Raw genomic sequence first — 14427 nt, forward strand, 5'->3', positions numbered from 1 at the left:
CAAAGCAGAGAAAATCGCCTGTTGCTTTTTAATGACACAGACAATGCTGTTCTATGCGGATTTCTGCAGCACCAGAAATTCTTGATACTGGTAAGAAAACAAATCTTTATCAGTACTAAATCTGTCCATCCTACTTTAATTTTAATGCAGACTGAAGCCCCATTCCTGTAATTATTTGTACCCACCCCCAGCTTTACTCACAAGAATACTCCAAATGACATCGGTGGGACCAAGCTTATACATAAAGCTAAACATGTGGAAACTTGTTTGTAGACTGAGATTTAGCATTTCCTCCTACCTTTGGCCAATATAACCTTTAAAAAAGTAATTCTGCCTGTGTACCTAAGTCTGCTTGTGTGGCTGAATATTTGTGAGCCTTGCATGAATGGGAAGGGTCTGTAATCTTTGTATACTTGGAAGTAAGAGATGTAACAAAACAATAGACAAAGCATTTACAGGAAAGAGAGCTGGAATCCTCTGGCAGGCTCCCCTGCAGCAAAAAAAGCATCATTCCATAGAATGAGGTTAATTAGCTGGCAATTATTTCTGAAGTGCATCTGAAGCTAATATATTTGCCACAAAGATGTCATTAAAAGAGTATCAAGCCACTGCTGGAAGTCAAGACTACTTAATACTCCCACCCTCACCACAGTCACACCGCTACACATGACTGAAGCTGTCTGTCTCACGTTGGAGCCCCTTCAGCCTCGATTCACACAGGGAAACGTGCTCTTCCTCAAGCCCCACGCTGCCACAGCCTGTCTGCCAGCCATCACTCACTTCAAGGTATGCCACTCACACACCTGTAGGGCTCTTCCGCTGACTTACAATATTAAGAAAGCGGTGGGAATGATTCTTGTGTCTTCCCTCTTGCTCCAGCTGTGTTGGTTCAATGGAGACTGTGCCTTCTGCAACAGCTTTCCTCACCCTAGAAAGGTTCTTAAGGAGCAAAATCAGCAATCTCTGGGTTTGCCTGTATCATTCGGGCAGGCACACAAGCGATTTTACTGTTGTACCTGACTCGAGACTACCAAGGATTGCTTCAAACTGCGGTGGGTATTGAGAACCACCTGTCAGCTGTTCTAGAGACCTTCCCATTACTGGCCTGAGGGTATGGCTCCACTATATCCTTGTGATGGCCTGCAAAAAAGGTGGGAAAGGGCTATGGATCACCTCGGCAGGAGACGGACCCCAAACTGAGACAAATGGTGTCTTGTGGTGGACAATGGACAAATGCCTCTTGTGGTGTCTATGAAGCAGCAGTGCAGCTGAGAGCCGATACCTCGAGCTTTCCTGGGCTTGGTCTTCCCTCGAGGTTGCAGAGAACATTATGTGGTGCTAAGAAAAACAGTTCAATACCAGACTCCTTCAGGGCTCTTTGGCATTGCAAGTGACACCATTTCACAGGATCCTCACAACCCTGCACCTCTTCCCTCCCCCTCCACACACGCTTCCAGTGGTGACCAAAAGGTGCTGCTTTCTCTCATGACCGAAGGCATCAAGGTAAGAAACTAAGAGGTCTCCATTTCCCCCTAGACAAGAAGAAATGGTAACGACAGGGAAATTTTAAAGTATTTCACTTCCACAGAGATGAGCTGCCCACGGTCCCTCCTCTGGTCACACACAGGCAGGCATCACGCTGGGCTCCCCTGTACCACAGGGCCTGCAGGAGGGTGCACGTCTCTCCGGGTTATCACCTCGGGAGCCCCAGAGGGCCACATCTTCAGGTACCCTGAAAGCCCAGACAGCATCACGACCTCGGCCCTTCACAGACTCGGCCGCCAAAGCCGAGGCTGGGCCCGCCCCGCGGGGGGGCGGAGCCTGAGAAGGGGGTGTGTGTGCACGCACGCGCCTGCGCTCGAGCGCACCCCACCGCCCTCGCCCATTGGGCGGGAGGGGCGTGGCCATCCCCGTGCAGGTGGGCGGAGCCGCCGCGGAGGCGGGGAGGGGAAGGGACGGGAAGCGGCCGCTCTATCCATCGGACTCTACTGCTCTGGAGGAATAGGGCGGGAGGAGCGGGGAGGAGGTCGCTCCTACTCCAAGATGGCGGCGCAGAGGAGGAGTCTGCTGCAGAGTGTGAGTGGCACCTTCCCCCCCTCCGTGCACAGGCACCCCCCCACCAGGTGGGTGCGAGGGGGGGACCCGGGCCGCCTCCTCTCCTCGGCCGCCCCCCCACCCGCAGTGCCGTGTGGGAAGGGGGAGGCCCGGCTAGGGCGGGGAGCAGCGACCGACCTCCCCGCTGAGGGGCAACGCTCCCCGCACCCTGTGCCCCCTGAGGGCAGGGGGGCCCAGCTTGGGTAGGGGGGTAGCCCTGCGTGGTTATCGGTCCCCACCCTGGGCTGGCTTGTCATTCTGCAGCGCTGTGGGACAGGGTAAGGGCAGCAGGTGGCTGGGGGGGCCTTGCCTGCACTGTGGGCTTCAGGGTGCTCTGTTGTGTGAGGGGGCAGCAGGGGTTTGCAGGCTGTGTGTGTGTGCAGGGAGTAAGTGCCAGTGAGGTGGGGGCCCCAGGGCCCTCTCTGTCGTTGCTGGCAGCGACAGGGCCCCAGTCCCCTTCTCTTGGATGAGTGTATTCCAACCATGAACCAGAGCCTGCCCTCTGCTCCTGTTCCAGGGGTGTGTGACGGTCTGATTCATGGAATGAATAGCTAGCGCTGTGCTGTATCGACGGTAAAACTCGGGTGCAAATTTCCCTTCTGGGCTCTTGTTAGTAAGAACCAGAGTTGCAGCCAGAGCTCAGCTTCAGAGGGAAAGGAAGTGGTAAGCGATCCAGTTGTGCAGCAGGGAATACGAAGTTATTTGCTGGTGTGGTATGCTACCCTGTTAGCAAAGGGAGAAGGATTGAGAAGGGAGTGGAGATAGACTTGTAACTAGCACTGGACAAGGATACTCACTTCAGGCTCCTTGGGGTTTGCATGATCTCTTTCCTCTTTCTGCCTCCCAGGAGCAGCAGCCCAGTTGGACAGATGACTTGCCATCCTGCCATCTCTCTGGGGTGGGCTCAGCTCCAAACCGTTCTTACAGTGCAGATGGCAAGGGGACAGAGGGTCACCCCTTGGAAGATAACTGGTTAAAATTCAGGTAGGTGGGTTGCACCTGGGACACAGACTCCTTCAGACATAAGGGCAGATAAAGGTGGTATTTAGTTTGTCACACAGGACTTGGAAGAAGAGGGTGGGGTGCGGGCATGCAGGAGGTGTCTGGAGGAACTTGTTACGTGCGTCTGTGTCTCACAGACATCTGTGACCTCTTCTGTCCTCTTTCACAGGAGTGAGAACAACTGCTACCTCTATGGTGTCTTCAATGGCTATGATGGCAACCGAGTCACCAACTTTGTGGGTCAGAGGCTTTCTGCAGAATTGCTGCTGGGTCAGCTACACGCAGATCACAGCGATGCTGATGTGCGTCGAGTTCTGCTGCAGGTAAAGAAGCTTTGGCCGGGAATGGCTCCTGCTTCTCATGCTACCCACCTCCTCTTTTTGCCACCAGAGGAGCAGCATCTGGTTTCTGTGAGGCTTGGAAACATCTGCCAATGGTTGCAATTGCACTCATCCTGAGCAGCTGTAGTGCTTTGTTTCGCTCCCGCCTCATACCCATCTGTACCCCTGGCTCTGTCAGCGCAGTGCTGAGAGCTCTCCAGGAAGCTGCAGCTGGTGTTCACTGGACATGTAGGAACAAGTCAGCTTGTGAAGGAGATGACAATGGGGGAAGTTAATGTGTGGGGAGATGGATTTGTGAGTGCACTTTCTTGAGTGATAGACAAGTTCTTAAAATCAACACACAAAATCAGATAGGTCTCTGACATCGCTTCGAATGTAACTTTTATGGTTTTGTCTCCTGTTTTGAGTAGTTGCATATTCTTTTTACAAGCTGTTAACTAGTTGTGCTAAAATAATTGTATTTCAATGTGATGGAGTGGTCCTTAACTGTCTGTATGTACAGTGATCAACCACTATTTGTTTTACGGAGGAGCGGATGGGTAACCTCAAAGGCCTGTAGGTATTGGATAAGAACTTAGTTTCTCTTTATGGCCTTTTTTTTTAGGCTTTTGATGTGGTAGAAAGAAGTTTCCTGGAGTCCATTGATGATGCCTTGGCAGAGAAGGCCAGCCTGCAGTCCCAGCTACCAGAGGTAACGTAGCCTTAAGAACAGAGATTGCTGGAGGTCCCACCTTCTAGATTGCTGGATGATGTTTGGGCATATTAGTCAGTCTGGTACAAGGGAGGCTGTAACTGAAAATTCTTTCTCTGTGGTTCTCTTCTGGGAGCTTGTGTGAAGTGAAGCAAGCGTTTTGGTCCACTTCCCAGAGTTCCCACTGTTCATACCGGTACCATGAGACTCATGATTAGTTATCTTGGTAAAGAACTGAACACATCACGGAGAGGAGTTCAGCCTGTACGTGTGGCTCTTCCAGGACAAAGCCATATGATGCAAATGAGAGGCAAGGCCTCAAATTTGCTTGATATCTGAGCAGATGTGGATTCTGTTCTTCAGGTGAACTGGACTGCCATCTCCAGAACCTTTTTTGGAGCCATGTTATTTGTTAGGATTGAACAAATAATTGTACATCTTGCACAGTCTTGACGTGAGGCCAAGACGTGCCAAGACAAGTCCCCTCCCTACTGAATTTTGATTCCAGTTGTGGTTTCTGTGTTGTTGGACTATGTATTTTATCTTCCCTCTCATTTGGGGTTCCAGGGTGTCCCTCACCACCAGCTGCCACCTCAGTACCAGAAGATTGTGGAGAGATTGAAGGCTGTAGAGCAGGAGATCTCTGGAGGAGCCATGGCTATTGTGGCTGTTGTTCTCAACAACAAGCTCTATATCGCCAATGTGGGTAAGTTGTTTTTTGTCAGCAGCTCAGTCTAGGTGTTCCTGAGGATGGCTGCGGTTCTAGGAAGTGAAAGAAATTTGAATGTAGGGGACAGTTTCTTTGGTCTGTGGCCAAGGAGTACAGGAGCACTTGAAATCAGCCTGGCTCTTTATCTCTGCAGATGTTGGCTGATGTGATGTGTATGACCAAAGAAAAGAAGGGAAAATGGGTTTAGAGTCAGTAGTGCAAGTTCACTGAGACATGGAGAGCTTTCTTGGCAGGTACCAGCTCAGGCCTGGATGAAGAGCTGCCTAGCAGGCCTGCTGTGCTGCTGGCAAGGCTACTTTTTTGGAGATCATGATGAGACAGTACATGAGCCTTTCTCTTCTTTTCTGTCTTTATTCCCCGCTCCTGTTCCTTTTTCCATTTGGATATGTTCTTCCTCTCAATGGCAGAGCTATCTGGTGCCTCATCTCACTGCTCCCACTGCAGGTACCAATCGGGCACTGTTGTGCAAGTCCACAGTGGATGGGCTACAGGTGACTCAGCTCAATGTGGACCACACTACAGAGAATGAGGATGAACTTTTTCGCTTCTCCCAGCTGGGTGAGTGTTGGGTTTCACTTTCTTATCTGAGAACATCGTATTCTTCCATTTATCTGGGGTACCAGGAGTGACTCAAGCTGCTGGAAACAATAAATGACCACAAAAAGAAGCTCATTTGTGGTTTCAAATGACGAGTTCAGTGCCTTCTTTCTAGCCATTGTGAGGTTACAGAGTGAGTAAGTTCAGCTCACTGAACCAGCAGAAAAACATCCTTTTTTTTTCCCCCCAAGTTTTGAGAGTTATTTTTGTGTCCAGCTGCCAAACTGACATTGATTTGCCCTCCAGCTGTGTGATTGCTGGAGTCAATAGGCAGGCAGGAGTGGAAGCACACAGCCAGAGGGCAGAAGCGGGATGGACAGTATATGACTGCTCCTTTAGAGGCAAACCACAGTTACGCTGGGTTAAGTTTTGTGTGATGCCGCACCCTCGGGATGGTGCGTTTCAATATGCCTTTGTACAAGCTGCTGCTGCAAAAAAAAAGCAGCTACGCTTCAGATGGAGCCAGGCCAAGCACTGGCATTTACTGCTCTCACATCAGTAACTATTGAACCCTTAATGCTGACATTTTGCTTTAGGCAATTTCCCTTTTCCTTTGCAGTGTTCGACATGTTTTCTTTCTTTGTCTAGAACTAGCCCAGACCACTTGTGGGATTGCCAGTGCTGAATTATTCTTATTGAGATATTTACGTTCTGTACCTTTGTTTAGGTAGATCTAACTTGACATTTTTCATTAGGTTCACCAGGTAGATATATTCTTATCTGGTGAGGCTGTGGATGTGGCAATTTTCTGCTGCTAGGTCTTGTTTCATTCCATTTTTCTTGCATTTCTCTTTTACTCATAGTCCTGCAATAGTGGTATCTGCAGTCTGTAGCAGAACAGGGATGTGCCGGATACACTGACCTTAACCTGGCACATCAGTGGCCCTCCTGCTGGCAGTCCCAGCAGAAGAGCTGGTGTGCACAGGCTATTTCGGGGGCCCAAAGGAGGTTGTTGGAGGGCTAGGTTGAAGCATAGTGATAAGAGGTAGCGGAGATAGTGTTTGTCATGATGGTGCCTGTGTCGCACCTCTCTGGGAGAAGGGAGGGAGAGGTCTTAGGCCTTTGTGGCTCTTCACCCAGAACATTGCGGCTTTTTCGGTGCTCCAGGAGAGTCACTGTGATTTAGACACCAACCTCCCTGGTGTGCTGCGAGCCTCCCTGTGTTTGTGTCTGTCGATAGCATGTATCCCCCTGCCAGGAGCTGGCAGATGAGCCAGGCCATGTTGATGAGTCAGCTTTGGTCTGCAGCAGATGGCAGAGTTGTGTCTTACTGCTGGGGTAGGTGTGGAGCCATCTGTGCAGTGAGGCTCAGTTTGACTTAGAGGGAGAGTTTCAGTTGGACCCCTGCCTTCACCTTGTGCTGAGGACAGTCATCCCTAGATAAAAATCTCAAAATAACATTTTCTGCCTGTTAGCTCAAGGTATAATCAGGAAGGGGGAATTGCCAGAACAGACCAGGTAATTGGCTCATCTGGTCTCAGTAGCCTCATAGTAGCCACAACCAGATAGTCCCTGTTAGGACCTTCTTCAAGATGGGATTCCTTCCTAGCCCCTGCCAGATTTGAATTGTACACTGAAGCAGAGGTATCACCTTACATTTATTTAAATAGTTGTTTCATCATTGTCCTTCTTCTAGGAGTAGCCAACACCAATTTGAGCAGTTGAGCAAATTCCATGCCTCTTGTAGGTAGTTCTCCTTTTCACCCTCTGCAAACAAGCATAGTAGTGAAATCATCATGTGGATTTCAGGACCAGGGATCAATAATAGGAAGAAAAAGCAGAATCTTTCACATATGTTTTCCCCCTTCATGCCTTCCTCCTCCTATCGTGGAGTCCAGAGCTGACAGGCGCAGATGTTCCCCTGTCTTTTCAGCAAATGCCTGTGCATTCAGGCCAGCTGCCACTGGTGGCTTTGGACCAGGACGTGGGCTTTGTCTCAGGGCCAACCGTTGCATTCAGAGTGCGAATGTCAGGCTGTGTGCATCTCTTGCCTTCCTGGATTACGATTAATGGGAAGGTGTCCCTTGGAACAGAGCAAATTGTTCTTCCTTTCCTTCTTGTTGGGGTCCTGATGATTCTTTGGCATCTTCTTTTGTCTTACAGTTCTCTTTAGATGTGGATATTTCTTTTCTCGTTCCTGACAGTGTAATTGGAGGAAGTTCTGCAAATTTCCCAAAGTCAGTTAAACTTGTTTTTCAATCTGGCAGGTTTGGACGCAGGGAAAATAAAGCAAGTGGGAACTATTCGTGGGCAGGAAAGCACTCGGCGCATTGGAGATTACAAAGTCAAATATGGCTATACTGATATTGAACTGCTCAGGTCAGAGAAACTTAACCTTGTGGTTTCAAGCCCTCCTTCTCTTCATGACTTTTCATTCTCATCTACTATGTCACTGTTAGATACTAAATAACACCATCTCTTTCCAGTGCTGCTAAATCTAAGCCCATCATAGCCGAGCCTGAGATCCATGGAGGGCACTCGCTGGATGGGGTGACTGGCTTCTTGGTCCTCATGTCTGAAGGGCTCTACAAAGCACTGGAGGCAGCTCATGGGCCTGGGCAGGCCAACCAGGTGAGCCAGCTCACGGGAGGAAACGTTCCCTTGGCTATTCACCCACTCCAGCGGTGTCAGCTGCTCTTGCACAGCTTTTCCTCTTTGTCTGTCTTGTGAGTGCTGGCCAGGTTGAATGCCTGTGCCACCGCATTCCAGTCTGTAATAATATGGGACCTGAGTTGCCAAGCCGGTTATTCCAGGCAGTTGCCTGTCCCTTAGGAGTAGCCCGGTAAAGGGAATGGGATGAGTGAGGACACCAGGGCATATATCAGCACTGGGAAGCTCTGCAGTCAGATGAGTTGTCGTAAAAACCTTGAGGTCGGATGGCTGGAAAAGGTTTCCTCTAAAATCTCCTAAACATCCTTCCTCTCTCTCTCTGTGTCTTTGTGTGTCTTTCTTTTTTCTTTTTTTCCTTCTTGGCTCAGGAAATTGCAGCCATGATAGCCACAGAGTTTGCCAAGCAGACGTCGCTGGATGCCGTGGCGCAAGCAGTAGTGGACCGGGTTAAGCGGATCCACTGCGACACTTTTGCCAGTGGTGGGGAACGGTCCAAGTTCTGTCCCCGGCATGAAGACATGACGCTGCTTGTGAGGAATTTTGGGTACCCCCTAGGTGAGATGAGCCAGCCCACGCTGACACCAACACAAGGTATGTTGGGGAGAGAATGAAATCAAACGGAGGGTGGAAGATAAGATCTCTTAATCGATCCAGCACTGACCTAACATTGGGAGAGGAGATACTCAGGTAGAAGGAATTTTCCTATTAAAGGGATTATTGGCTTCTGAGGTCCAGAGTCTGGTAATTTGACAGAATATAGTGCAGCATCTAAGAAAGGCAGCGTAATATAAATTCTTGTGGTTTTTGGCCCTTCCTTTGACTTTCTTTGCCACTCTTTACCCCAGTCACTCATGTCTCAACTGCAGTTTATAACTCTTGTTTTCTCCCTTCTCAGGAGGCCGTGTCTACCCAGTCTCGGTGCCGTATTCCAGCTCCCAAAGCACAAGCAAGACGAGTGTCACACTGTCTCTTGTCATGCCTTCCCAGGGCCAAATGGTCAATGGTGCCCACAGCAGCTCAACTCTGGATGAAGCCACCCCCACCCTCACGAAGTAAGCGTCCTGTTCTCTTGCTACCCGCAGTCTTCCCTAGCACCTCACACTGTGTAAAGTGGTTGAAAAGCATAGAGACACTTGTCAGTTATCTGTCAATCATTCCCTTATCTGGAGCGTTGCCCTCCTGACTGCAGTATTGACAAGCCAGCATAACGTGTTAGCTGGAAAGCAGTGCTGTGAGGGGTGGGAATGAGTAAAGTGAGCAGCTCTCTGAAGCCAGCTCTGGGAACATGCCTTGGGAGCAGCATCTGCTGCTGTTCTCAGAGGGCACTCTGGCAGCCAGCAGCCCTTCTCTTTGGATCTTGTGTGCCGAGTGTTTTGGGTGCTGTGCAGGGAGGGAGTGTGGGTGCCTTTCATTTTAATGAGGAAGAGGGGTGATGCACATCACCTGTAAGGCTGCTGGAGAGGCTGCAGTAAACAAGTTGGCTTGCTCAGAGGCAGAGGCCAGGTTAGGAAGAAGTATGAAGGTTAGAACTGGATCCTATTTGGATCCACTTTACAGGATCATACTAGTTAGTGGCTCTGGTTTGGGGCACAGGGTGGCATGTGTACCCACTGCAAAGAAGCTCTCTAGCTATTGTGTTCTGGTAGCTCCAGAAACAATGAGCCTGACGCACCAGAACTGCTTTGGCTGCAACGCAGGTCACGCAAGAATAGCTTTCCTTGCTGCCAGACTCTTCCCGTAAAGCTCATACTGTATGGGTGTGAGGAGGCCAGCAGAGTGCATGCCTCCTCTTTTTTTTTAATTTTTTTCCCTGCTTCCTCTCCTCTGTTCCTCAGACACCTGGTTGTACTTAAGGCTTTCCAGTTAAAGGTGCGTCAGATATCTTTGGCATTCAGTTCCAAGCAGTTCTCAACAATTCTAGTGCTCTGATAGAGCAAGAGACTGCAACTTCTTTTACCTGTTTGCTAAGGATAGCTTGATTTGTGAAGAAGCCAGCACTTGTTCTGGTGCTTTTCTTGTCCAGAGCATCAGATGGGGGGAAAAATAAAGATAATTTGTGTTCTCTCTCTCTCTCTTTTTTTCTCTCCATAGCCAAAGCCCAACTGTGACGCTCCAGTCCACTAATACTCACACGCAGAGCAGCAGCTCCAGTTCAGACGGGGGTCTCTTCCGCTCCCGACCCACCCACTCGCTCCAGCCAGATGAAGATGGGCGTGTGGAGCCCTACGTGGATTTTGCAGAGTTTTACCGGCTTTGGAACATGGACCATGGTGAGCAGGGCGCGCTGACTGTGTCCTAACATGGGAACTTGCCTCCTCCAGACACCTTGCGCTCGGCTGCATAAGCAAAGACTGAGGCAAGACTGAGAGCGCTCCACCGAGGGCTGTGTTCTGCCAAGAGTTAACTCCTATCTGGGATGTGCTGAATGCTGGGCTGGGGAGTGTGAGCAGCGCTCCCTGCACACGTGTTGCCGGTGCCATGCACCCGATCCTCACCAACCTCCTTCCCTCGGAAGCCCTGTGAGTAGGGGAAGGGGTCTTGAATGCAAACCTCGCTGCAGGTTTTTTGCAAATAAAGTTGCAGAGAGGGCTCCCTCTAGATAATGCGAGAGTAGGGGCCTGTACAAAGGCTGTGTGTGTGTGCGTGCGCACGCGCGTGTGTAGGTGTACGCGTGTGTGCCTGCGTGTGTGTGTGCTGTCATAATGTTTCCACAACTCGATTCATAATGCTGTGATTCCAGTGTTCAACTCCATAGAAGATACCTCTATTTTGCAGAATAAATAACTTATAGCTACACTCATTGGTACCTATGTGGCTTGCTCTCTTCCTTACAATGTCGTGTGTGGGTGTGACAGCTCTTCCTGGTGAAACCCTCTGTTCCTCCGGAATAGGGGGTTGCACCTTGCAGCAGGCAAGCTTCTGTTGTAAAAGTGGCCTGAGCCTATGCAGGTGACTTTAAAGCCTTTGTCCCCTACTTAGTTATTTGCTGAGCTTTGGCATTGGGTTATAGCTTGGAGTTAAACTGTAACTCCAAGGAGACCTTATAGTGGCCTTTCAGTACCTGAAGGGTGCCTACAGGAAAGCTGGAGAGGCACTTTTTACAAGGGCTTGTAGTGATAGAACAAAGGGTAATGGCTTCAAACTGGAAGAGGGCAGATTTAGATTAGATATCAGGAAGACGTTTTTCACTATGAGGGTGGTGAGGCACTGGAACAGGTTGCCCAGGGAAGCTGTGGATGCTCCATCCTTGGAGGTGTTCAAGGCCAAGCTGGATGGAGCTTCAAGCAACCTGGTCTAGTGGGAGGTGTCCCTGCCCATGGCAGGGGGGTTGGAAGTAGATGAGCTTTGAGGTCCCTTCCAACCCAAACCATTTTATGAAATTCAGATCATTGGGTTTTGTAGGCAAAATGCACATCATTTAGCTTGATGCAGGCCATCTGTGGAGTTGTAGAGGGCAGGTGGGGTTTGTAACAGTTTTTCTGTATAGGCTTCTGGTAGTGCACAGCAGGAAGTCACATGTGGATCAAACCGAAACTACATTGAGCTGTGAGCTGCCTTGAAGATACAGATGTGCACCCTCATGTCAGAGCAGAGAGGTGGGCAGCGAGGAGAGGAGGGGTCCTGTTGGTCTGTTGGCTGCGCATCAGCTCAGCCAAGGCCTGGGCGAGCTGGCGGAGGCGTCAGGATTGCAGCCATCCACCTCTTCAGTTCAGGTTTCTGACAGCAGGCGGCAAGCGAGCCTCTTCCCTCCCTGCTCCAGCCTCCCCCTTCAGCCTGGCTGGCTCCCCGGGGAAGGAGCCTTTCCCTGACAAACACGGGGAGGCCTCAGGGGTGACCGCTGTGCTGCAGCGCCTGGTACCTCCATGGGGAGATGCGATAAGGCACCAGGCAAAGCCAGGAGCGGGCTAGAGGAGATCACAGGAGAAAGGGCGAGTGAGGGAACTCTCCTCGTTTCCTTCCTGGATTTATTTTTCTTTCCAGGCTGGTCACCTTAGGAAGGAGAAGGGGAATGGGAAGGGATCAGGATGAAGCAGCAGAGGATGCTGCAGTTAAGGCCAGTGTGTAGTCAAACCCTGCTGCATGCAGGTTCAAGGTGCTTGTGGTGTGCCAGTTTAGAGAGGAGTGGAGGGGGATTTATCCCTCTGGATAAATCAAATAGCACTGAGTGCCCCGCGGCAAGATCTGGGTGCACTGAGAAATACGTGGGCAGGATCAGAGCAGTGAGAAACGCATGTTTCCTTGGAAGGCACAAACAGGAATTCCTTGTGCATAGGTGGGTGAGTCTTGGCCACTGCCCCCTCCAGGTCCCATTGGCACAGCTTTGCCCTGCAGGGTTTTTTTGTGAATCGTGTGGGGCTCTTGGCTGCTGGGCTCCCTGCAGAAGCTCGCGTTTCCCTGCCCTCCTGTAGTTCCCAGGAAGGCTGGGTGTGCTGAACGTGCCGGTACAGGCACCTACTCCGAGACCCTTCCAACCCTGCCAGAGAATTGGTGTGGAGGGAAAGGCAGTAGAGTTGTGTGAGGTTTGGTGCCTTGTCCCCAACAGCTGGCCAAGGCAGGGGCTGGCAGCCCCTCACCTGTGTCCTCTGCCCTGCAAAGAACAGGGAGTTCAGGTGTCTCAGCCCAGCCTGGCCTTGTTGTCCGGGACCACTCTGAAATACCATTTGAGCTGAGGATCTTAGTCCTTTCCTCCATGTTGTTGTGTGACTGTTTAAAAGGATGGTGTGATCCTGGTACAGACTAAAATGGAATTGAAGAGGTTTTATCCTACTCTGTGTTCCCTAACCTGGCACAGATTTCGATAGCTGTATAAACAAGTCTTTCTTGCTTGTTCCCCCATCCCATTTATCTATGGTATTTGTTAACTTATACCGAGAACAGTTCCAATGGGAAATATTCCAGCTTGTGGATGCTTCAGATAAAAGTTTAAGAATTGCCAAACGTGCTTATATAAAGCAGATCCCGTAAAACAAACTTATCCTTTGGCATAATTGCCAGTTTGTGGAGAACGAAAAAATAAAGTGGGTAGGAGCGGGTGGATCACACTAAGCTGTGTCTGTACAGCCACTGGAAAAAAGGCGAGGAAAACAGGTTTTCTGTACATGCTCTGTAAGCCATGGCTTTGGAGTCCAGGTTAAAAAAACCACACTGAGCGTTGTGTACAGGGAAAAGAAGCTTGTAAGCGAATGTCAGTATTTAATACTGTCCTTAGGGAGCGATGGGAAGATGCAGGCTTTAACAACAGTGGAAAAACCTCCTCTCCCCTGCCCCCTTAAAGTGAAGGAGTGGGTGGAAGAGGACAGAACCAGAGCGATCTGGAGAAACAAGAGCAGGGGCCTTTTTGCAGTGTAGTGAAATTCAAAACCACCAGAAACATAAAGTCCTAGGCAGAAAGAGAGAAAAAACAGTGCAGCTCTGCACTGCGAGGCTGCTGAGGCGGAGCTGGCAAAATAAGATCTGAATACGCCGAATAGGTCTGCTGCAAAGGCTGCTAATCTTATTTGTCAAGAGCTATGCCCTTGCAAGAAATGGGTAGAAACAAGAAGCCCTGTCCCTGGAATGGGAGCAGCGAGGATGCTCCATGTGTCCCTGAGCCTTGGGCGCTGGCTGAGGGTCGTTCAAGCTGCTCAGGCTGTAGCTGGTGAGACAGGCTGGGAGAAGGTCACAGAATGATATGGGGTTGGAAGGGACCTCTGGAGATCATCTAGTCCAACCCCCCTGCCAAAGCAGGTCCACCTAGAGCAGGTTCCACAGGAACGTGTCCAGGTGGGTTTTGAACGTCTCCAGAGACGCAGACTCCACCACGTCTCTGGGCAGCCTGTTCCAGTGCTCTGCCACCCTCAAAGTAAAGAAGTTCCTCCTCATGTTTAGGTGGAACTTCTTATGTTCAAGTTTGTGCCCATTTCCTCTTGTCTTGTCACTGGGCACCACTGAAAAAAGGCTGGTCCCATCCTCTTGACACCCACCCTTTAAGTATTTATAGGTGTTGATCAGATCCCCCCTTCAGTCTTCTCTTCTCTAGACTAAAAAGACCCAATTCCCTCAGCCTTTCCTCATAAGAGAGATGCTCCAGGCCCCTAATCATCTTTGTAGCCCTGTGTTGTACCCTCTCCAGCAGTTCCCTGTCTTTCTTGAGCTGGGGAGCCCAGAACTGGACACAGTACTCCAGATGGGATCTCACCAGGGCAGAGTAGAGGGGGAGGATAACCTTCCTTGACCTGCTGGCCACACTCTTCTTGATGCACCCCAAGAAGGAGAAGTGTTGGTCCCAACACTCACGGGTAGGCAGCAAGGTGACGGGACAGACAAGCTGAAGCGGCGTGCTGAGGAGTCGGCAGGGCAGAAGATGATGCAAAGACTTTAGG

The 14427-nt window shown here is 50.3% G+C and overlaps 1 protein-coding gene across 1 annotated transcript; it reads left to right on the forward strand.

Moving 5' to 3' along the window:
• The first annotated feature begins 2009 nt into the window (after positions 1-2009).
• Positions 2010-10870, forward strand: TAB1 (TGF-beta activated kinase 1 (MAP3K7) binding protein 1). Its single transcript, XM_074164057.1, has 11 exons — positions 2010-2076; positions 2942-3078; positions 3266-3419; positions 4042-4128; positions 4696-4834; positions 5303-5416; positions 7663-7774; positions 7882-8026; positions 8434-8656; positions 8961-9117; positions 10157-10870. The coding sequence occupies exons 1-11, from the start codon at positions 2044-2046 to the stop codon at positions 10362-10364; spliced, it is 1509 nt and encodes a 502-aa protein (XP_074020158.1). The 5' UTR covers positions 2010-2043; the 3' UTR covers positions 10365-10870.
• The last annotated feature ends 3557 nt before the right edge of the window (positions 10871-14427 follow it).

Source organism: Numenius arquata, chromosome 2, assembly GCF_964106895.1.
Source record: "Numenius arquata chromosome 2, bNumArq3.hap1.1, whole genome shotgun sequence".
NCBI lineage: Eukaryota > Metazoa > Chordata > Aves > Charadriiformes > Scolopacidae > Numenius > Numenius arquata.